The 22091-nt window shown below is 36.5% G+C and overlaps 2 protein-coding genes and 1 pseudogene across 7 annotated transcripts in view; 1 reads left to right on the top strand and 2 right to left on the bottom strand.

Annotated features, from left to right (window-relative positions):
• Positions 1 to 1134: 1134 nt before the first annotated feature.
• LOC127417956 (thyroxine-binding globulin-like) lies at positions 1135 to 5809 on the bottom strand (annotated as a pseudogene).
• An 80-nt stretch (positions 5810 to 5889) lies between these two features.
• Positions 5890 to 17368, bottom strand: LOC127418992 (TRAF-type zinc finger domain-containing protein 1-like). 2 transcript variants are annotated; one of them, XM_051660004.1, is made up of 12 exons: positions 17309 to 17355; positions 16955 to 17054; positions 16681 to 16717; positions 16235 to 16370; positions 15997 to 16050; positions 14787 to 15210; positions 13196 to 13560; positions 12518 to 12754; positions 9092 to 9239; positions 8560 to 8779; positions 7111 to 7171; positions 5890 to 6475 (listed from the first exon to the last, which is right to left on the bottom strand). In XM_051660004.1, the coding sequence occupies exons 3-12, from the start codon at positions 16713 to 16715 to the stop codon at positions 6437 to 6439; spliced, it is 1719 nt and encodes a 572-aa protein (XP_051515964.1). In that variant the 5' UTR covers positions 16716 to 16717; positions 16955 to 17054; positions 17309 to 17355; the 3' UTR covers positions 5890 to 6436. The 2 variants fall into 2 exon arrangements, with proteins under 2 accessions (XP_051515964.1, XP_051515955.1); XM_051659995.1 differs by having other exon boundaries at positions 16955 to 17368.
• A 190-nt stretch (positions 17369 to 17558) lies between these two features.
• LOC127418979 (TNF receptor-associated factor 2-like) overlaps positions 17559 to 22091 on the top strand; it is a 28468-nt gene continuing 23935 nt past the window's right edge. For all 5 annotated transcript variants that reach the window (XR_007893580.1, XM_051659982.1, XM_051659956.1 and 2 more), the window contains exons 1-5: positions 17559 to 18295; positions 18543 to 18793; positions 19130 to 19208; positions 20429 to 20527; positions 20601 to 20762. Coding sequence is in view for 4 of the 5 variants with exons in the window: in XM_051659982.1 (XP_051515942.1) it covers positions 18606 to 18793; positions 19130 to 19208; positions 20429 to 20527; positions 20601 to 20762 (528 nt within the window). In the remaining variant the exon portion in view is untranslated. The remainder of the gene's footprint in view (positions 18296 to 18542; positions 18794 to 19129; positions 19209 to 20428; positions 20528 to 20600; positions 20763 to 22091) is intronic.

Raw genomic sequence — 22091 nt, 5'->3', positions numbered from 1 at the left:
GGAAGTAGTTTTTATTATAAAGTATTTAATTCACTGACTGGAGTTTAAAAAACAGTCATTACAATAAGTTTATTTAATATCTAAATCCATTTTTATTTATTTTACAGAAAACTATATAGTGATATATATCGTTATCATGATATAAAATTACTCATATTGTGATATAAGATTTTGGTCATATTGCCCACCCCTATTACCCAATTATTATCACCACTTTCCTCCCCATAGCCATGGCACAGCTGGCTCAGGTCATCTAAAAATAACCAATTAAAGTGAGAAGGATAACATGAATGCTCTAATTCCATCAATGTACACTATGCATTGTAAAAGAAATTGTGCACCCTTTTAAATCTAAATGGTTCAGGTGAAGTTCTGCTAAACAAATCTAAGCACACCGGAAAATTAGGGTGTTAGAATCTAGATAGGTGCTGAAAATGACTTCACCCATAATAAACAGATATTATTATTATACGTCGGCACAGCCATTGACCAAAAAATTAAAAAATGGCACTCCGTGTCAAAAAGGTTGCCAACCACTGCTATAGTATGTTGTCTCATCTAATGAACTAAGTATAGGAAAGGATTAAGATAGACTGAGGCCTGCATGTAAGCTTGGTTTATCTCAATATTTTTGTTCTGACAGAGAAAACAACACATTCAGCCTGGGTCTCGATGACATTCAGGGCCTAAAACTGTGTAAGCAGTATTTTTTAAAGACAGAACAGTTTTTATCATAACCTTAATTAATTCTAGCACTAGGCACCATGAGTAACAAAAACATGGTCACTGAACATTGAATAACAAAAGAAATACTTATCTATCCCTGCATACATTTTGAGTATTATCAAGTACACTGATTACATAAATGTATACATAAACAATTACATTTATTTGCATATATGAATATGAATTCATAGCTGATTATAATTGATTCCAAGCATAATATCATATTAGCAAAGTATAAAATAAAGAAAATCCTCTGTCCACATGCATCACTTGTAGTACACATAGCTAACTTATATTGGCATGCCTTGTAGTAGTCTTGCAGGACACAGGCAGACCCTTCTCAAAATACAGGCAATTGTTAACTCATGGCCACCTGCTAGCTGATGTCTGTTCCAGTTGAATCTCATGTCACTGTTTTTCTGCCGGGTAGACAACCTTTCCAATGTTGTCATTTTTTGGTCTATGATAAAGACCATGAAAGGACGGTCAAAACGTATGACACTCATTATGTTGAAGGAAAATGATCTGATCTGAACTGTTACCACCGCCGCAGCAGTGGTTCCTTCCTCATCTACTGTATATCCAGAGTGGCTTGATGCAAAGCCTGAAAGTACATCATAGAATCAATTTAAAATTGTGTCATGATCACTGGATATACTCGTTCTGCATAACTTAGGTATCAGTTATTTGTCTTTTTTTTTTTTATCACTATCAGCCAACTAATTTGTCTTTTTACCTCTGTAATGAACATCCTTTTCTCTGAAATTCCAGTGAAGTCACCTGCATTTGTAAACATATTAGCCATTACCTTCAAAATATCGTTTAGGGAAAATGGTGATTTAAGAGACAGTTTTGGCACATAGATGTCAGCTTTACTGTAGAAAAAAAAACAGTTAAAGTGACATTAACAAAAATGTTTATGAATTAGCCTAGGGAAGACCTTAATGTTTTAGATAATGTTAAATCTGTTGCTGCAAAGAGTTATTACAATATACAATCAGGAGCGGGTTTATGATTTCTGAGGCCCCAATCAACCGACCAACCTGAGGCCCCATTTTGAAAATTGTTGCTTAAAAAATTGCATGAAATTTATTTAAATCATAATTTTTAATTCGTCCTATAAGCTGTACATACATTCAAAATGTTTAATGAAATAAAAATCTAGTTAAATGTTATTAATGCATGTTTTCCAGTTTTTCCACAGATAAAAAAAAAGCAATATTTACAAACACATTTGCACAAAACAAATATATATATATATATATATATATATATATATATATATATATATATATATATATTTATTTATTTATTTATTTTTTTTTTTTTGTGTGTGTGTGCGTGTGTGAACAGGGTGTGCAAAACCTACTACTTCTCCCAGTAACATTTTGGAATTTAGTTGGTATTTATTAATATTATAACCCATCAATTAATTATTGTTGTCCAGTTTGTCATTATAACATGATACAGTGTTATTATTATTACTTTGAGGATTTGTTGGATACAATAGTATTATAGTATTATTATTAAAGGCAGTACTTTATGTAAGCATTGTAGGCAACATTCATAACAGTAACCAACCACGGTAAACTCACAAGTCACGGTGGCCCCTCAGCACACTAGAGCAGAAGGGGAAAAAACATTGCCGCTTATCAAGCGCTGAAACTTTGCTTGGTGCAGAACAATCTGGAATAATGTTAAGCATCGTAACAGTCACCTCTTTGCAACCTGAACTGGTTCAGAACGTTAAATCTGTGTGACACCTGCACTAAAAACAGTCTAGACGCAGTGCAACGAATGAAACAGAACGCTGGTGTCTCGACATACGTTTTTGAAACCTGAAGTTCTTATTAACTTGAAACAGTGTCTAAAAATGTGCCGGTCACTGCGTGACACACTGAAGAAACACAGAGATGCGGTGCAGCAGTCAAGGACGTTCGTCCTGTGTTTACACAGGAAAACAATGATAAAACAGAGCACAAAAACACGTTTGGTGTGAATGGCCCCTAACTCATCTGTTCGCGCGTATCTGAGCGTGTGAGTGAAACAAGTTCGGAAGGCCTATACATTTTTTCATAAATTACAAACACAAATCCAAAGTCCTACTGACCTGAACCCGGCAGCTTCTAACGTGAACCACTCTGAGAGCGCTGACAATGGCATGTTCGTGCGTGTACCCAGAACAACATGTAAGCGGTTTTTGCGTAGCTTTCCTACCGGGGTGGGGCCCCTCTCGATGTCCGGGGCCCCACGCAATTGCGTGGTGGTTAAAACCACTACTGTGTACAATGTAGTTAACTAGGAACATAAATGTTTGTTTTTAACCTTTTCTTGACAGCTCACCTCCACTTTTTACTCACACTCAGGCCATCCAAGATGTATCTGAGTTTCTTTCTTTATCAAAACATAATTTATGATTTTTAGGATTTCATTTTAGGCCTCCTCCTTTAAACAATGCAAGTGAATGTACTTCAAAATGGTCCAAAATGCATATTTAGGGTGCATCAAAATAATCCACACGACTCCAGTCAACAAATAATGTTCTTCTGAACCCAAACAATTGATCATTTAAAAAAAAAAAAAAAAACAATACTTCTATGCTTTGTAACTACAAATGTTCGCTTCCATACATCTCTGTGATGCGCACTCATGAGAGGGATGACGTAAGCTCATTGGTAAGTCACGCGTCACGTGGAGGAGGAGGCAGGAAGCGCGTCATTGTGTACAAGAGGAGCAGCGCTGTACAAAATTTTATTGTCTTTGCTGTAGATTTGTATTTGTATAAGTGTATTGTTCAAAATAGTCATTTGGTGTGTGTATCCTGGATGCTTCAACCTTCAGAAACTCCAAAGAAAATGCACGCCAGGAAAAATATGATCTTTTCATCGATTGCCTATACATGATCATGAGCGACTGAAGCTCTGGTTTATCGCACTGAACCTGGATATCAGTACACCCTTACATTCTTTCAAACATTGGAGGGTGTGTAGTGAACATTTTACCCCTGAGGATTTCAGACCATCAAAAGAAACAAAGGGTCGATATCTGAATTCATCGGCTGTGCCCGTGCTGTTTTTCCAACGAACTCAGGTATGTGTGAAAACTTTGTCATTGTTACGCCTCTCTCGGGCTCTGCACCTCCCTCAGCTCCTCATCACTCGATTTCTAATTCACCGCACCTGCACTCAGTTCACTCTCTCATCACTGCCTGCATAAATAACTCACCTTCACGCCACTTCACTGTCAAGTCTCACACAAAGGACTCGCAGTGTTTATTTACCTGTCTGTATTTGCTCTTGATCTTCGTCGATATCTGTTTAGTGCTTACCCTGCTGTTTCGCCAGATTTCTCTTCTTCAGTTTGTGAAGCTTCTCTTCTGTGTGATATCACCTGTACCATTAATCTCACTGTGTAAATCCTGTGAATCTCAGTATATGCTCTCGCGCTTGGTTTCACTAACTACAACTTGTGTGGCTTTAATTCCTGACAGTCATATAGCCTATATATTTCTGCTAAAGAAAAAGCACAAGTAGATAACACAATGGCATTGCTCTGAAATAAAGGCTGGTTATTTACTGCAATAATGTTGTTGTTTATTATTATTATTATTATTATTATTTGGAAATTGTTTTGGAATGTTTTGGTTTGTGAAAGGCACATGGTCTGTGCAAGTTTCTCTTGTAAACAATGACAGGCTTTCTGCCTCCTCCTCCACATGACACGTGACATTAACAATGAGCTTATGCCATCCCTCTCGTGAGCGCGTGTCACGGAAGTGAACATTTGTAGTTAAAAAGTATATAAGTATTGTTTTGTTTCTAAAAATAATCAATTGTTTGGGTTCAGAAGAACTTTATTTGTCGACTGAGTCGTGTGGATTATTTTGATGCACCCTAAATATGCATTTTGGACCATTTTGGAGTACATTCACTTGCATTGTTTAAAGGAGGAGTCCTGAAATGAAATCCTAAAAATCTTAGAAATTCTGTTTTGATGAAGAAAGAAACTCAGATACATCTTGGATGGCCTGAGGGTGAGTAAATTATCAGCAAATTTTCATTTTGGTTGAACTATTCCTTTAATTCTAGATCCATGGTTTGGGACAGCCAGGAACATGGAGAAAGAGTCATTGTAGTCAAGACAGAGGACTTTGGTGTTGAGTTCCAGGTCAGAATTTGAGGTAATCTAATTGATGCATCATCATTTGTGCTGGAACAGTGGTCTCATCATACAAATGGAACTGAGCTTCATGGGTCCTGCTTGGGTTAAATTACTTTTCCTAAAGACAGTGCTGAGAGAGCCATGAACACACTTAATGGAGAAAAAAATATGTTTTTGGACTGATACTCAGACATTTCTGCAAGCCTCTTGTTCAGGCGAAAAGCAAAATCATTGTTCATCCTTGACAATGATGGGAGTTTATCACAGACAGGAGACTGTGTTGAAGTCTCTTGATTTCCACTGACTACTGGGTGAACGATTACCAAAGCACAAATCCACATATGATGTTCATTTCCATTATCCCTTTTCAAGTTCCCTGAGGAAACATTACAAAAACAACATTGTTTTGCAACATTATGATGCCACACAGAGAAGCAAAAATCAAGTAGTTTAAGACATCATTGACAAATAATAATAATAATAATAATAAAAAAACTTGTTTCTTATTACGTCATCCAATTTTCCATTCCCTAAGTTCTGCTAACAGATGAACAGTATGTATTTATAAAATGTTACGCAATGGAATTCCTTATGTGAATGCACAAATTTCCCACCAGTACCAGACAGCTGCTGTCTCTCTTCCCAAACTGGACTGAATTGTTACAAGTCTAATTACCTAAGTTTAAACCAGAAAATAACCTTTACACTATTTAACTTTTATGTTGAATTGCTGGAAATACTTTAAACATTAACTAATGGACATAATTCAGTACAATCAATAGAAGCTCTCTCGCAATGTTCTTGTACAGACACAAGTCAAATCTTTTTGTAACTCACGACCTGCATGAAATGATGTTGACACTACTTGGGTTAAGAACCCCTGCATGGCTTGTTTTCTGGTGTTGAGTAGTACAGGGTGCATGCCAACAAAGGAGTGATAAAGATGTACTCATATTGATCTACTGATTGTTGAAATGGACAGGCATCACTGCGTAGGCTGGGTTAAGAGAGCCTTCAGCCCCAGTTAAATCTTTTTTATTGAAAAGACATGTGATTGATACATAACATAACCGATTGAAGAAAATATTTATGCGACAACAATGCGCCACCTTAGAGACAGCCTTACAATAATACAATTAAATGTTTCTCAAATATTCACAAATTTGAACAGTGCATGTCTTGTTTTTAGCACTACTTGGTGTTTTGTAACTGTGCACTGAAAATTACTTCACAATCAGGATCAAATAGGAATTTATAATTTTTATACAAGCATTTTTCAACGTGTACAGTTTTTAGACATTTCTCCAAGTATGTCTATGAAAGGAAATAATAAGAAGCTTAAAACAAAGATTTTAAATCACAGACAAACACCATAGAAAAAAAAAAAGAATTAAAAAACTAGTGCAATCATAGAAATACATGTACAAGCCAAATCATTTTTTAATTCACCTGGACAGAGACAGATGTTTAAAACAGACACAAACATAACAGCCCATCAATAGTAATAAGAGGTCATTTGTTTGAGTAACAAAAGTTTGTTTGATTTCTTTTACTCCTCTTCTTTTTCAACATTATGTTTTTTAGGCACCTGCAGATAAAAAATAAAAAAAAAACATCAAAAGTGTTTGAAGATTCAAGGATTAAAATATCTGGTAACATCATATAATATGTACTATGGAGGTTTCACTTTAAGGAATATTCTGGGTTCAATACAAGTTGAGCTCAATCGACAGCATTTGTGGCATTATATTGATTACCACAAAAATTCATTTTGTCATGCCCCTCATGGAAGTGAATGGGGCTAACCTGTAATTGTTAAAATACTCACTGTTTCAAAAGTATAGAAGCAAGATGCAAAAAATGCGTGTTAACATGATTTTAGTTTGATAAAAATCGCTTACTAACATTTTCTGTGTAAAGTTATAGCCAATTTTACAAGTTTGTTGCCATGACGACGTAATGGCAACAAACCCTAAACTGACTGTAAAAATAAAAATTTTTACAACTTAACAGCTCACATAATACATGAGTTTTAACAGAAGAATTAATGTAAGTGCTTTTATAAAAAGATAAGCTTCACATTTCTGTTGTTAAACCCTCAAATAATTGGCCCCAGTCACTTCCAATTGTAAGTGCCTCACTGTAACCTTTATTAGTTTTTTTTGTTTTTTAAAGGACAAGACTTAATTCAATTCATGACACTTTAATAAAATAGGTATATACCTTTGGTGTCTCTGTATTTTTCTCACTCCCTTGACCTTCTAGCCTTCCTCTGTAGGGAGGTCTGTCATGGGGGAAACAAATATGTTCAGGGTTCCCACCCTTTTTAACCAATGAAATTCCATGACTTTTCCCATCAAAACCAATTTTTAAGAATCAATTTTAATCAGAACAATTTGCCAATGAATCACTTAGAATACTTTGTGAACAATTTCGAACAATTACCTGAAAATAACCTACATAAAGAGGATCAGGTCAGTTGTACACCACACAAGCTCTAACCAAGAGTAGTATTTAGGTAATTAAATATTTTACAGTAGAGCTTAACTAGACCCATAGCTACCATATACAGTTGAAGTCAGAAGTTTACATACACTTAGGTTGAAGTCATTAAAACAATTATTTTTCCACAGATTTCATACTGGCAAACTATAGTTTTGGCATGTCATCTAGGACATCTACTTTGTGCATGACACAAGTAATTTTTCCAACAATTGTTTACAAACAGACTGTTTCACTTTTAATTGACTATATCACAATTCCAGTGGGTCAGAAGTATATATACCAAGTTAACTGTGCCTTTAAGCAACTTGGAAAATTCCTGAAAATGATGTCAAGCCTTTAAGCAATTAGCCAATTAGCTTCTGACAGGCTAATTGGAGTCAATTGGAGGTGTACCTGTAGATGTATTTTAAGGCCTAACTTCAAACTCAGTGCCTCTTTGCTTGACATCATGGGAAAATCTAAATCTGTATCCACAGTAAAATGAGTCCTATATCAACATAACCTGAAAGGCTGCTCAGCAAGGAAAAAGCCACTGCTCCAAAACTGCCATAAAAAAGCCAGACTTCAGTTTGCAAGTGCACATAGGGACAAAAATCTTACTCTCTGGAAAAATTTTCCTCTAGTCTGATAAAACAAAAACTGAACTGTTTGGCCATAATGAAAAAGGGTGCGGCTTGCAAGCCAAAGAACACCATCCCAACCATGAAGCATGGGGATGGCAGCATCATGTTGTGGGGGTGCTTTGCTGCAGGAGGGACTGGTGTGCTTCACAAAATAGATGGCATCATGAAGGAGAATGATGTGGATATATTGAGGCAACAGTCAAAACATCAGCCAGGAAGTTAAAGCTCGGTAGCAAATGGGTCTTACAAATGGACAATGACCCCAAGCATACCTCCAGTTGTGGCAAAATGGCTTAAGGACAACAAAGTTGGAATTGTGAAAAACTAAGTTTAAATGTATTTGGCTAAGGTGTATGTAAACTTCTGATTTCAGCTATAACTACATGTAATTACTTCAGAAAAATATCTTCAAAAATAGTTTGTCAGATATCCAGGCTACATACCATATCTGAAGCAGCCAAAAAAGGGTAAATTATTCAATAAACATGAAAGTAATCATAACTTGATAATTTTGTTCGTCACCCCAATAGAGCACTGAGCATACCCTGATGTGGCTGTAGAAAGGGGCTTGAGGCTTTCTTTGAGTGGTGTTGGATAGGTATTAACCTCGACTGCTCTGCGCCTTTGGTTCCTGCTCTTTATCTGCTGCTCAGCATTAGTGTTCTTTGTATAGCCGTAGGTTGAGGGCTTCCATTGGTCCAAACCTGACGTGCCTCTCCGCCACCCCTGAGCTGTCTGCTGCAGGAGCTCCTCACCTGGGTCAGCTGCAAAAAGATGTACAGGTATGACTGGTTACAGTTAAAGGGATCGTTACCCAAAATGACAATTCTATAATAATTTAATGACCCTAATGTTGTACGAAACCTGTATTACTTTCATACAGGTTTGGAACAACATTAGGGGGGAGTAAATTATGACAATTTTCATTTGTAGGTGAATTGTTGATTTCCCTTTTAAATCAAAAGCCAAGCACATATTTCTTTTTTTAAAGGAAACAAGAAGTCAAATGTATAAGCAGATTACAAATATGATTAACAATGTAATTGAGATTGTGTTTATCTATTCTGGCATCTCACCTTGAAGTCCCACCCTCCTCTGCCTCTCAGGAGAGCTTCTCTGCCTCTCAGGAGAGCTCCACTCATGTGCTTTGACTGTGTGGTGTGGTTTCCGTGGAGACACTTCATCTGTTGAATAAGCTGTCTGGGGGCGGAGGTCACACTTATCCTATACAGTAGGACAATATTATTCAAGGAATATTCCAGGTTCAATACAAGTTAAGCTCAATCGATAGCATTTGTTGCATGATGTTGATTACTTTTCTTTAAAAAAAGCAAAAATTGAGGTTATAGTAAGGCACTTAAAACGGAAGTGAATGGGGCCAATTTTTGGAGGGTTTAAAATGCAGAAATGTGAAGCTTATAATTTTATGAAAGCACATTAATTCTTCTGTTAAAAGTTATGTGTTATTTGAGCTGTAAAGTTGTTTAAATGATCATTTTAGGGTTTGTCATCATCATGGCAATGTAGTAAAATTGGCTATAACTTTTACACAGAAAAGGTTATCACACTAAATATGCATATTTACATCTTGTGGCTATACTTTTGAAATAGTGAGTGTTTTAATGTTAACGGATTGGCCCCATTCACTTCCATTTTTAGTGCCTCACTGGAACCCAGATTAGCGACGTTTCGTTCGTGAACGAATCATCTTTTATCTTTTAATATCTTTTAATTGAACGAGTCAGTCCATTAACCTCCATACACTGACTCATATTTGTTTTTGTTCACTGACGTCTCTCCCTTTCGATGCCTGTAAAGTCTGATTATCCATATTTTTTTGCAATGCGGAAGCAGCAGCTGCATTTCTGGCGAATGTGTAAAAGTTCTGCTGTTATTGACCACAATATAAATGAATAGAAGGATAATAATACCAGAATTTAGTGATAAGTTTATAAACTATCTCGCAACCACAGGCTGTACAGCAGAATAATGGCCTTATGTCGGATAATTTTCTAACTTCAGCATTTATAGTAAAAGGGTAAGTAAATCATTCACTTGTTGCTGTGTGTTGTATCGAAGAGACCGTAATAAAATCTGCTTCTTATTTTAACGAGATCCTGACGATGCAGTGTTTCTTGTCTCCATGTAAACCTCCATTTATATGTACCTGCATAACCTCCAATGATGCCTTTTATTTGTGCATTTCCAAAGGTGATGTTTCATAAGCCATGCTGAATGCCTTATCTGCGTGTCAGTTTACTATACACCGCTAAGAAAGAGAGAATGCTCTCTGACAAGAACGGAGAGTAAAATGCGTTTATTTATTTGCCAAGATGAAACAAGATGCAGTTTTGGTGCAAAGAAAGTTAAAGCAGCATTTGCCCAGCAGCTTTCTGCTCTCTGTTGGTTGAGGTGTGTCGGACGGTGTGGAGGACTGTCCTGTTTCTGTCCTGAGACCTGATCTCTCATTCATTCTGCCTGTGCAACACTGTGATAAAACAATGGTAAAATGCGATATCCAGTAGTGAGTTTATGAAAATCATAATAAATGATATAATGACAACATATATTGCCAGCCTGTAATATAAAGCAGCATAATGTAGTATTTTTGTATCACTAAAATAGCTGGAAGTGGCTGATACCGGAAGCGGTCCACATTCAAGGTTAATAATGGCGACACTAGTTTCGCTGAAAAATAAGGTGGATAGCACAAACCAATAGCATTCGAGTGCAGACTGTGAAGGAGCATATCATTGGTTTGACCCGCCGAACGAATACACCCCTTGACTGAACTAGTCGGTCATTTGAGTCCAAAAGAGTTGAGGTGGTGAACGAACTGAATATTAGTGATTGGAAGATCGGATCATTTTACTGATTTGAATCTTTGAGTCTCGTTTAGCAAAATGAACGAATCTTTATTCAAGTCATTTTGTTCATTTGAGCAGAATTAAATTAAAATGTTACATTTTCAATAGCCAAATCCCCCCCCCCCCACCCCACCCCAACATGTCTACTTACGCAAACTTTGATTACAGCCCCAATAAGGAAAAATTGATAATGCAGCCAAGGACAAATGATGAGAAACAGAATTAGTTCACCTCTGGAATCTTTTTGTCCGAGTCATTCATTCTTTTGTCAGTGCATAGCGTATACGGCTGTCACGTGACGGACGAACGGAGGCTGCACAATGCACATGCGCGGCCAACACAAAATGAACTAATCACTCTCTGAGACTACTCGTTCTTCCGAGTAACAAAAGTTTCATTCAAAATGAACAAATCGTTCATGATCGACCCATCACTACTGAATATACTGGTAAACTTGTTTGTGAATGATTTGTGAACGAAGATCTGCTGAATGATAGGAGGTGTGCGAGTCAATTGCGTTCAACAAGGAGAGACTGGTGAAATGCACTTGACAAGTTTATAGGTATTCTCAAAACATGATCCCCAATTTATGAATGTGTCAAAATGACTGAAGACAGTACAATAAAAATGACATGAATTAAGGATGGAAATGTGTTGCTTTGATTCACAGTGCAAGATATTTAGGATTTTCTTAAACCTTTTCTTTGTCTTGGTAATAATTAAGCCCAGCATTTAACAAAATATAGGGAAAATAAGACCTGTGGTGAAAACGGTTATGGTATTTAAACTCTTAGACATGCAAATTCCATTTGTCTTCCTTTTGTTTCGCTTTTAAAGACTGACTTGTGTGAGCCAATAGCAGTTGAGAGCGGGCTGTGAAGGAGTATATCCTTTGTTGGACCCACTGATCGAATACGCCCCTTCAATGAACTAGACAGTCATTTCATTTGTGATGTGGACGAACTGAATGTACTGGTAAACTTGTTCACGACTGATATGAATGAATCAGTCATCATGAATGCTGACCGGGCGAATGAGAGGAGGAGCAGCATTTCGTTAGTTTCTATCGTCAATCTCATTCAATAAGAAAAGGGGCTGGATTAATTATGTATAAAAGTGATTGATGACCACACATTACAATGACATACAGACATTATTGAAACTTATAATTTTTGTGGTAATCAATATAATGCCGCAAATTCTGTCAGTTGAGCTTAACTTGTATTGAATCTGGATTATTCCTTTTGGCTCAGTGTGATGTTAATCAACTGAATGGATAGCTCCAATTCTACTCTACATTTACAAAAGTGCATAAACAACATACTAGCTGAAAAGTAATAAAAAGCTAATAGACGTTCCTTGCTTAAAGGGACAATTCACCCCCACATGAAAGTTCTCTAAACAATTAACTACAGAAATTATAACTTTGCAACATATGCTGAGTCACAACTAAAGCAAAGTGGAGAGTTCCTTTTGTTTGTGGGCATCTAAAATAAGCTAACATTTATATAATTATTCTCCTTACAGAGCAATGAAAATGTTTAATTGTTTTCTCACTTAACATATCACCCACTCTTTTAATATAATGACTAGAATCATCATCTAAAGACATTACACCTCACAGATGTTCAATACCTGATGGTGAAAGAGCACATCTTCTTCCAAGGCAACGCCACAAAACTCACAAGGAATGAGCACTTCAACAGGACTGGATAACGAACTGAGTGGAGAGACAGACAGGGGCAGGGTGGGTGGACTGGGTGTGCAGGGAGGAATGGCATGATCAGCCCCTTGTGCTATGATGTCTTCATAGTGAAAAGAGGGAGCCTGTTTACTGAAGGAAGCGATAGCAGAGGCCGGGCTGCAGCCGGTCTAAAAGATACAGAAAACAGAGTATTTACATTATGGTGGTCAATAAGGGCAAAAAATCCAAAACAACTAACCCAGATAAATAAATACTTCTCTACGGTCTAAGAAAGAGGAGAAGAATCTGATCAGGCTTCAGCCTGTGGGAGAAACTAGAGGGCTGAAATTTGAGGAGGTTCCCATGGAAACTAAACACCACATAGTGAAACAATAGAGATCTAACAAGAAGGAATAGAGTGGAAGATTAAACATCCGTGCTGAAATGACAACAGCCTTCGCTTATGTTGTACTCTTTCAACATAAACATGCAAAAGAACTCAAAAGAGGCACTTAAGAGGCTGATGCAACTTCATACTTACTAGTGGTATCTAAACAAAGGGGCCTGGCTTAAATATCAAACCAAGAGGGAGTGTAACATGATGGGATAACTGAGGCCTCAGCACTTACCTGGTGTAAGATAAGGTCTTCCTCTGGAAAGAGCTCTTCACAGAACTCGCAAGGTAGCATGATATTTGATGAAGAGCTATGGCCTGGGATTGTATTGGATTTAGGGGGAGCTGCAGTGCAGTTGTTGTTAGTGTTGTTAGGGAGCTGGGTAGTAAGATTGCTATGGGCTGATGTCCTTTCCGGGTGATAGTCCCACACATCAGTCCACACACCCTCCTGACCCCCTGGGTCCTCCAAGTCACCTTCATTTTGCAGGCTGAGGGCCAGCATGTAGTCCAGACTGGAGGAGTCATAGTCTGGCAGCTGGCCCAGAGACCACAGCAGGCTGTTGTTGTTGTTCCCCAGCTCTCCTTCCTGATCCAGCACTGAGGAAATGAGTAGAGTAGAAGGTTATTTTTTATTTTATTTTTTTTGTAGTGCTGAAAAAATGTGCCAGCATCCTGTTAATGCCCTGAGAAAACTTATCATATTCCAAAAAATATGCAAGCAGTTTATTTAAAACACCCCATTATATTAATTGTAAATTACAGTGCTGTTCAAAGGTCTGAGTCTACTTTTGAAAATGCTTTTATTTTGCATCTTCTAATTTAATACAGTTTTCTTAAAGGAGTATTCCAGGTTCACCACAAGTTAAGCTCAACTGACAGCATTTGTGGCATAATATTGATTATCACAGATATTTATTTTGACTTGTCCCTCTTTTAAGTGATAGGGGACAATCTGTAAACATTAAAATACTCACAATTTTAAAAGTATAGCTGCAAGACATATACAAAGTGTATTAACATGATTTTAGTGTGATAAAATCAGTTACTAAGCTTTTCTGTGTAAAGTTATGGTAAATTTTACAGCTTTGTTGCTATGATGATGTGATGCCAACAAACCCTAAAATGACTGTAAAAATTAAAATTGAAACAACTTTACAGCTCAAATAATACATGAGTTTTAACAGAAGAATTCATGTAAGTGCTTTTATAAAATTCTAAGCTTCACATTTCTGCCTATAAACCCTCCAAAAATTGGCCCCATTCACTTCCATTCTAAGTGCCTCACTGTAACCTCGATTTTTGCTTTTTTTAAAGAAAAGGAGGGACGAGTCGAAATTTTGGTGGTAATCAACATTACGCAACAAATGCTGTTGATTTGGCTTAACATGTATTGAACCCAGAATATTCCTTTTAATTACAAAATTATATTAATCAGAATAACAATACGAGTTCAAAGTTTAAATTGAATAATCAACATAAATTTCAGAATTTGGCATGTCCCCCTTTTGCTTTATTGAAAGCACTCACTTGATCTGGCATGGACAACACAAGTTTGTGCAAAACCTGATGCTCCATGTTATCCCAGCATGCAAAAAGCATCTTGTGTGCCTTATTGGAAGCAAGGAAATCTAATTTTTTACACAAAGGAGTTAAAGTGGTCAATGTTACAAATTTGCTTATTTGCTTAGTGATCTAGAAATTGTGCAGTATCTTAAATATTTCTAATTCATTTTTGTTGTAATGTTTCTTTGTTTTAAAATCTGAACAAATTTGAACAGCACTGTTTCTAAAGTAAGTACTTAAACATTCAGACTGATACATACAGTATGCAAATTCATTGTTCCTTGTTTGTGTGTTTGTCCTGGTTCCTGCCCTCACTGTTCCTCTGGTGCTATTATGTAGTCTGTCCTCCAAGGGTCGTGGTGGGCCCCTGCGGTCTGCTGCCCCTATGTTGTTGTTATTGTGGCTTCTCTCCTGGGCCCTCAACAGGTTATGAATGGAGTGAGTGTCAAACCAAGCTCCAGGAGACTGTGAGACTGCCCTACCGCTATTCCTCTCTCGAGGGGGCATGAAGCTACCGCACAGGGCTGGATGGTCATTTTGCTCTCTCAGCATAACGTTACACTTGCAGACCGTGCAGGGCTCAGTGCGGGTCCCACAGTATTCCTCGTGCTCTTTAGCTTGACAGAAGGCCAGCTCCAGATCACAGAATTGACATGGGACAAGTCGGTGACTGCACTCTGACCTCTGAGAGGGGTAACATGAATATGGATTAGATGGCAATCAAAACAATTAAAGGAATATTCCGGGTTCAATGCAAGTTAAGAAAAATGGACAGCATTTGTGGTGTCATATTTCTTACTACAAATATTAATTTTGAGTTGCCACTACTTTTCTTAAAGAAAAAATAAAATAAAATCTAGGTTCCAGTGACTCTTACAATGGAAGTGAATGGGGCCAATCTTTAAACTTTATAATACTCACTATTTCAAACTATTAACCACAGTATAAACAATACGCATGTTAACATGATTTTAGTGTGATAAAAACCCTTATTAACCTTTTCAGTGTAAAGTTATAGACAATTTTACAACTTCATTGCCATGACTATGTAATGTCAACAAACCCTATAATGACAATTTAAACAACTTTACAGCTCAAATACACAAGTTTTAACAGAAGAATTAATGTAAATGCTTTTATAAAATTATAAGCTTCACATTTCTGTCTTTAAACCCTCAAAAAAATAGGTCCCATTCACTTCCATTGTTTGTGACTCACTGTAACCTCGATTTTTTTTTTTTTAAGTCTAAATACTTTTTTTGGTAATCAACATTATGCCACAAACGCTGTTGATTGACCTTAACTTGTATTAAACCCTGAATATTCCTTTCAAAGGTTTCAAATTGTGAAAACTTTAGGATTTTGCAGCAAATTAACCCACTGGAAGCAAAAGTCACTAGACAAATTCATAAAATTCATCAATTACATTAAAACATCAATATGAAAACAGTTTGTGTTGCACAATAGTACCTGGTGAGTCTCCATGAACTGTTTCTCTATTTTTAATCCACACTTGCATTGTTCCTATAAAAAAAGATATCTATTTACTATCTATTTTTTATCAACCTGGTGAGAATGAGAATTGCTCCAATGAGATTTTCTGAAATATCTGCAATATGCACAATGCACAGCTTTATATACAGTAAGAGATTAATAGGGATTTTATCATCTATTCATCATGGATTCGTACATCATGGCTGGATCGTACCTCTGCATGATCCAGCTCATTGTGCTGCACAAGTTCGGAACGTGGAAAGGGCTCCTGGCACACATCACATAGAGCAATGTTCCGCCGACAGTGAATCTCATGTGTTGTAAAGTTGGCCTCTGGAATGTCATGCTTACTGGAGAGACAGACAGGATAGCACGGTTAGTTGGTTGACAGGTTATAGGTTCGAATCCCTCAATGTTGAGCAAGAAAAGTCACCCTCGGTTGCTCTAGGGGGATGGTCCCAAAATACATGAATTGGAAGTTGCTTTGGATAAAAGCGTCATCTTAAATGAGTAATTAGTAGTTATGATAATGAGTGAGGGAGGACACTTAAGTACACGAAAGAGAGTTGATGGGAGGGACAGAAAGCACACCTAACGAAAGTAAAAGTTGTCAGTTTAGCCGAAACAACATATCTTATCTTAGGACTTTAACTAACTTACCAATTACTGCAGAACTGGGTATTTTCCTCAGCCATACCTTGTATGAAGAAAGAAAATCCCATTAAGTACAACGTATTAGTTACACGTACAGCATAATCATTCGCTCAATTAAACAGTTCCTGGCTCAAGCTCGTTAAAATATCGTTTGATAACGAAGAAAAAGGGACACAGTATTGACTTATTATTTTAGCTGCACACTGAGTTCAAAATCGACCATCCTGTCCTTAATACATGTTACTGCTGGAAGAAGACTAAACTAACATTGCACACTTACCTTATTATTGCCGAAGCTTTCAGCGACTACTTGAAGCAGCAGTTTCGGTAGAGAAGTGAACTATTCACAAGGACCTTGTTATCGGTCCAACAGCGAAATACTGCGGAATTATTTAAGGATATGAAGATATAAAACCTTATTATGGCTACACAACACGAAGATAGGCACAAAAGGTATTTTAAAAAAAGCTATCCTAGCTTGGTTTAAATGTCTAGTTGCCGGTTGCGCTGCCAAATGTAAAGTCCTTTTCTGGTCAGCTATAAAGCTCACTATATTGGGTCATGAGACTCGAGTCATTAGACTCTGTAAATCCACAAACACATACACAAAAACAACTATTAAAATACTACTAGCCTGAGATAGTTTTGTTTCAACAAGCGCAATGATCAGTTCAGATTTCGTTTCGTGACAGTGTCAACAAGCGTTGGTATTCGTGAAAACAGCTACGCTGACAGATGGCGATGCCGATAGCTATTATTTTCAAAATAAAAGACACTCGACAAAATAATAATAATAATAAAAAAAAACATTTATTATTATTTCAAAAAAAAAAAATAAATAAATAAATAATAATAAAAAAATAAATAAAAAAAGCCGTGGAGCAATTTTGTTTTAAATTATTATTAATATTTTTTTTTAAATAGTTCTCCGTCAAATCAAAGTCAGGTGGAGTAACCCAGGAGTTTTCCAATTTTTGGATGCCAAGGACCCCCAAATATGCCAGTCTCCTTGAGAGGGACCCCCTTGGTACCCCCTAAAATATGAAGGCAACTGTTTATTTTAATGCAGACTCATATATATTTATACTGTGTAAGAAAAACATTAATTAATTGCCAGTTAAACCGCCATTGCACTAAAGCCAACATAAACACAACATTTTATTTGGAAAATATTTACTTTGCATTAAGTTGACAGTGTATTTTTCTACCCAGTATTAGAGTACTGTTAACTATATAAACCTTAAAAGAAACAACTGAACAACATTTTAAATTAAAATCTATTTGTACAGTGAAGTTTAAAAAAATATGAGATATTTTGACATTTTTGACATTGGAATAACCATAAGAAAACTTTTATTCTATCCTTTTGCAGTACTGTGCAGTTTCTATCTTCACATATTTGATCATTGTTCGCCCCCTAGTGGACGCCACTCGTCATCGTCGTCCATGATCAGATGGGGAGCACGACGCCTGCAGTTATTCACATTTCTGAGCAACACCATAAATAAAAATAAAATATGATTATTACACTTATGACTACGCACGACAAGAACGCTGAATACATTTAATACAATGTTTTACAGCACAGCAGCTTTTATAGTGTTCGTTGGATCATAGTATGGTAGGACATATGTCAATTTAAAAATATAATACTAATTATTCTTATGGATTTTTGTTTGACATACCAATAACAGTAAATGTAAAACTTTATTGCGACGAAGATTGTATTTGGCTGTGGTTGTCATGTCTGCTTGAATATTACACTTTACGTGAATTTAGATGTATTAAATGACACAGATTAAGTTAATCCTTTTATGTGTCACATCGTAATGTCCCCCTGAGTAATCCTCTGTTTACAACCCTTTCAGTGAAATGTGTAGTAAGATCCCCGTCTCTTCTCCGGAGCCTGGTCACATGCGCGCTCGGGAATAATGGCTGCACAGGATCCCTCACCACCATCTTCATTAGAAGGCAACAAACCTGGCTTCCCCAAGAAAATACTCGCCAACAAGCTGGAGGACAAGCATCTGTGCAATATCTGTCAGAAAATCCTTCGGAGACCTTTTCAGGCGCAGTGCGGACATCGTTTCTGTTCATATTGTTTTAATAAAGCTGTGAGGTAAGCGACATTCAGTCCAGATGGCCCACCTGACACGACACTACAAAAGATGAATACGACCTTTCAGGCCTTCCGTGCCATTTTTATGGTATATTATATATTTTAACGAGTAAACGAGCAGTAAGCGTTGGTCCATAAGAGGGAACATAAATAAATGGAGGCTGTCAGGTTCTTTTCGGTTTGCTGAGCGAGCTGTAAATTACACTGTAGCAGACAGGTTGCAGCATTGTTAAAAGCAACTCTTGTTGTATGTGTGGTTTGCCTTTAGTTTTGTCAGCGAAATGTCTTGTGCTTTTGTGAAATGTCTGAAACCATTTTTCCATTTTCCCGTCGTAGCTCCGAACCACAGAAATGCAGTGCCTGTATAAAAGAGGACATATTTGAAGAGCCAACATCAATTTTGAAACAGGGCTGTGTAAGTTATGTGGTTTTCTAATATTCAGTAAGATCTAAATTCTGGGAAAACCGCCTTAAAAATGTTTCACTGCAAGTGGTTACCCTTTCAACAATTTACCACGGTATCCATAGTTTCTGCCGAAAATCCAGGAGCAACAGAAATTATAGTTACTACTGTAAACCACAATCATTTAAAGGGATAAAATGAAAATTCTCTCATCATTTACTCACCCTCATGCTATCCCGGATCTTTCTTCTGCAGAACACAACTGAAGATTTTTAGAATAATATCTCAGCTCCAGTGAATGGTTGCCAGAAATCTGAAGGTCCAAAAAGCAGCATAAAAGTAATCCATATGACTCCAGTGGTTAAATCCATATCTTCAGAAGCGATATAATGGGTGTGGGTTAGAAAAAGATAAATATTTAAGTCATTTTTTACTAAAATCTCCACTTTCACATCTGAAAGTCACATGTGGTGCCTTTTAGTTTCACTTTCACATCTGAAAGTGAAAGTGGAGATTTATAGTAAAAAAGGACTTAAATATTGACTTGTTTCTCACCCACACCTCTCGTATCGCTTCTGAAGATATCGATTTAACCACTGGAGTCTTATGGATTACTTTTATGCTGCTTTTGTCTGCTTTTTGGACCTTCAGATTTCAGATCACCATTCACTTGCATTGTATGGACCAACAGAGTGGAGATATTCTTCTAAAAACCTTCATTAGTGTTCTGCAGAAGAAAGAAAGTCATACATATCTGGGATGGCATGAAGTTGAGTAAATGATGAGAGGTTTTTTTTTTTTTTTTTTTTTTTTTTTTTTTTGGGTGAACCATTCCTTTAAAATGGGATCTCGTTCAAGCAGTGTATTTATTTTTATTTTTTTTATCTTACTGATATTATTGATGATAGTGGTATCTAATACTGAAATAAAGAATTCCAGTTTTACTAAGTAAAACTGTAGTAACTATGCTAGTGGAAACCATGGTTTTCTTGGTAAATTCTTATAAGGGTCAAGTGTTAACAAAATGTGTAATAGCTTTTTGAGTGTGTATGATTTTATAAAATCAAAAGCATGCAGTGTGTAAGTTTCTTATAATAATTTAAAAGATTTATTTTGGCTTCCCAGATTTTAGGCTAGCCTATATGTTGATTGCAAACCCATTTGTCACTGCTAGTAATGAGATGCATGAAATTTGAAAGGAGATCTCACTTTGACTATCTGCAATCTCTTAGGCTTTTCCTGATAATGCTGCCAAAAGAGAAGTTGAAGCTCTTGAAGCAGTTTGCATCAATGAAGAATGTAGTTGGACAGGCACCATCAAAGAATATGAGGTAGTGTGTATTTCGTGTTCAGCATTTTAAATATCAGAAGTCCACCATCTGACCTGGTGTTCATTTCTCTAAGGCAAACCATGAGGGAAAGTGTGACTTTAGAATCCTGCCCTGCCCATCATGCAAAGAGCTTCTGAGAGCCAACGAACTTGAGCGACACAATGAAAGAGAATGCCCAGAAAGGACTCTGAATTGTAAATACTGCAAGGAGCCTTTTCATTTTAAAAATATTAAGGTAAGATTTTTTTTTTTTTTTTTTTTAATCTATGAATTGCTGAATTCCTAAATCTTAAACTGCTATGCAGTAAAAATAATTAAGTATGGAATCAATCCTTTATTCTATATTGTGGTGCGTTCAAGTCCTCCTGGGAAGTTTGTACTTACGAGGTCGGAGATCGTAAATACGATGTGATGTGCGTTCAAATTATTTTAGTTGGAAAGAATGGACCCATTTAGCAATTTCATATTTCTCTTTCTCACACTAGTGAAAACAGGATGCTTTTTTAGTACCATTTTAACAAAATGAAGTGAAAGCAGCACATTAGGTGTGTAATTAATTATTTATCTATCTAGTTTATCATTCTTGTGTGGCTACATATAATGATGGGAAATGTAGTTTTATTGCAAAAGCCTGTTGCTGCATAAACCAGCAAATTATTTTCTGGCAAGCGTTATTGTTATTCTTCATTACAAGTACAAAAAATGCATACAGACTGAACTGCAGTCAAAATCCACAAGCAAAACGGAATTATTACCAATAAAAATTTGCTTCGACCATGATTCTTAAATTGACACGCCCCCAACCCGGAATGACAAGGCTACCCCGAGTTTCCCGAGAAAAAGTATCCAAAGAAAATCCAGAATTTCCCACTCGTAATTACGACTTTGAAGTGGCATTCATGTGCGTTCAACTTGTAAATATGGTAATTCCAACATGACTTGAAAACACCATTAATGCTGCACGTTTTAAACAGTCATATTTCAATCATTTTGAATTTTTTTTCAATTGCGATACGGTAAACAAAAAACTAGTAAGTGATCCCCTTTGACCTAAATAAGGTAATGTTTTGCCCATGCTTTGCTGCAAATAAAAAGACAAAGGCTTCTCTTTGAGGCTTCACACTTGAGTCCTCTTAAAAAGAACCAAACACACTTTCTTCATATTTGTCCACTTTGTGATAAGATCTCAGCCCACTATTCATTATCTTTATTTTTTGGAACACAGTCAACTTGAAAATTGTATATTTATAATATTATAATATTATATTGGTTGTTATTATTATTTCTATACAATAGTAATTCATTTCTGTAATAAAATCTTAACCTGCACAGGGCGTTGCTATGCGATTCAGTTAAACCAAAGAGTTCTAAACTGTCAAACTTTTATTTTGGTGGAAACAGCAGAAAATGTTTGTATGTAGCTGAATTCACAAAAGCTGTATAACATGCTCCTCATTTTAACATCTCCTCCTCTGTCCACAAATACCTGGTTCCTTTAGGTGGATATTTGTATTTGTATATACACTTGTACATTAATATTTGAAATTAAGCAATATTGAAATTA

Source organism: Myxocyprinus asiaticus, chromosome 3, assembly GCF_019703515.2.
Source record: "Myxocyprinus asiaticus isolate MX2 ecotype Aquarium Trade chromosome 3, UBuf_Myxa_2, whole genome shotgun sequence".
Classification (NCBI taxonomy): Eukaryota; Metazoa; Chordata; class Actinopteri; order Cypriniformes; family Catostomidae; genus Myxocyprinus; species Myxocyprinus asiaticus.
This window is presented reverse-complemented; position numbering and strand designations above follow the sequence as displayed.

Coding starts and splice junctions, on each gene's coding strand:
- LOC127418992 (XM_051659995.1), bottom strand. CDS start 16,715: ATGGCTGAGGAAAATACCCAGTTCTGCAGTAATTG. Junction 9,240..12,517: donor ATGTGCTCTTTCACCATCAG/GTATTGAACATC, acceptor CCTACTGTATAG/GATAAGTGTGACCTCCGCCC. Junction 6,476..7,110: donor AAAATACAGAGACACCAAAG/GTATATACCTAT, acceptor TTTTATCTGCAG/GTGCCTAAAAAACATAATGT.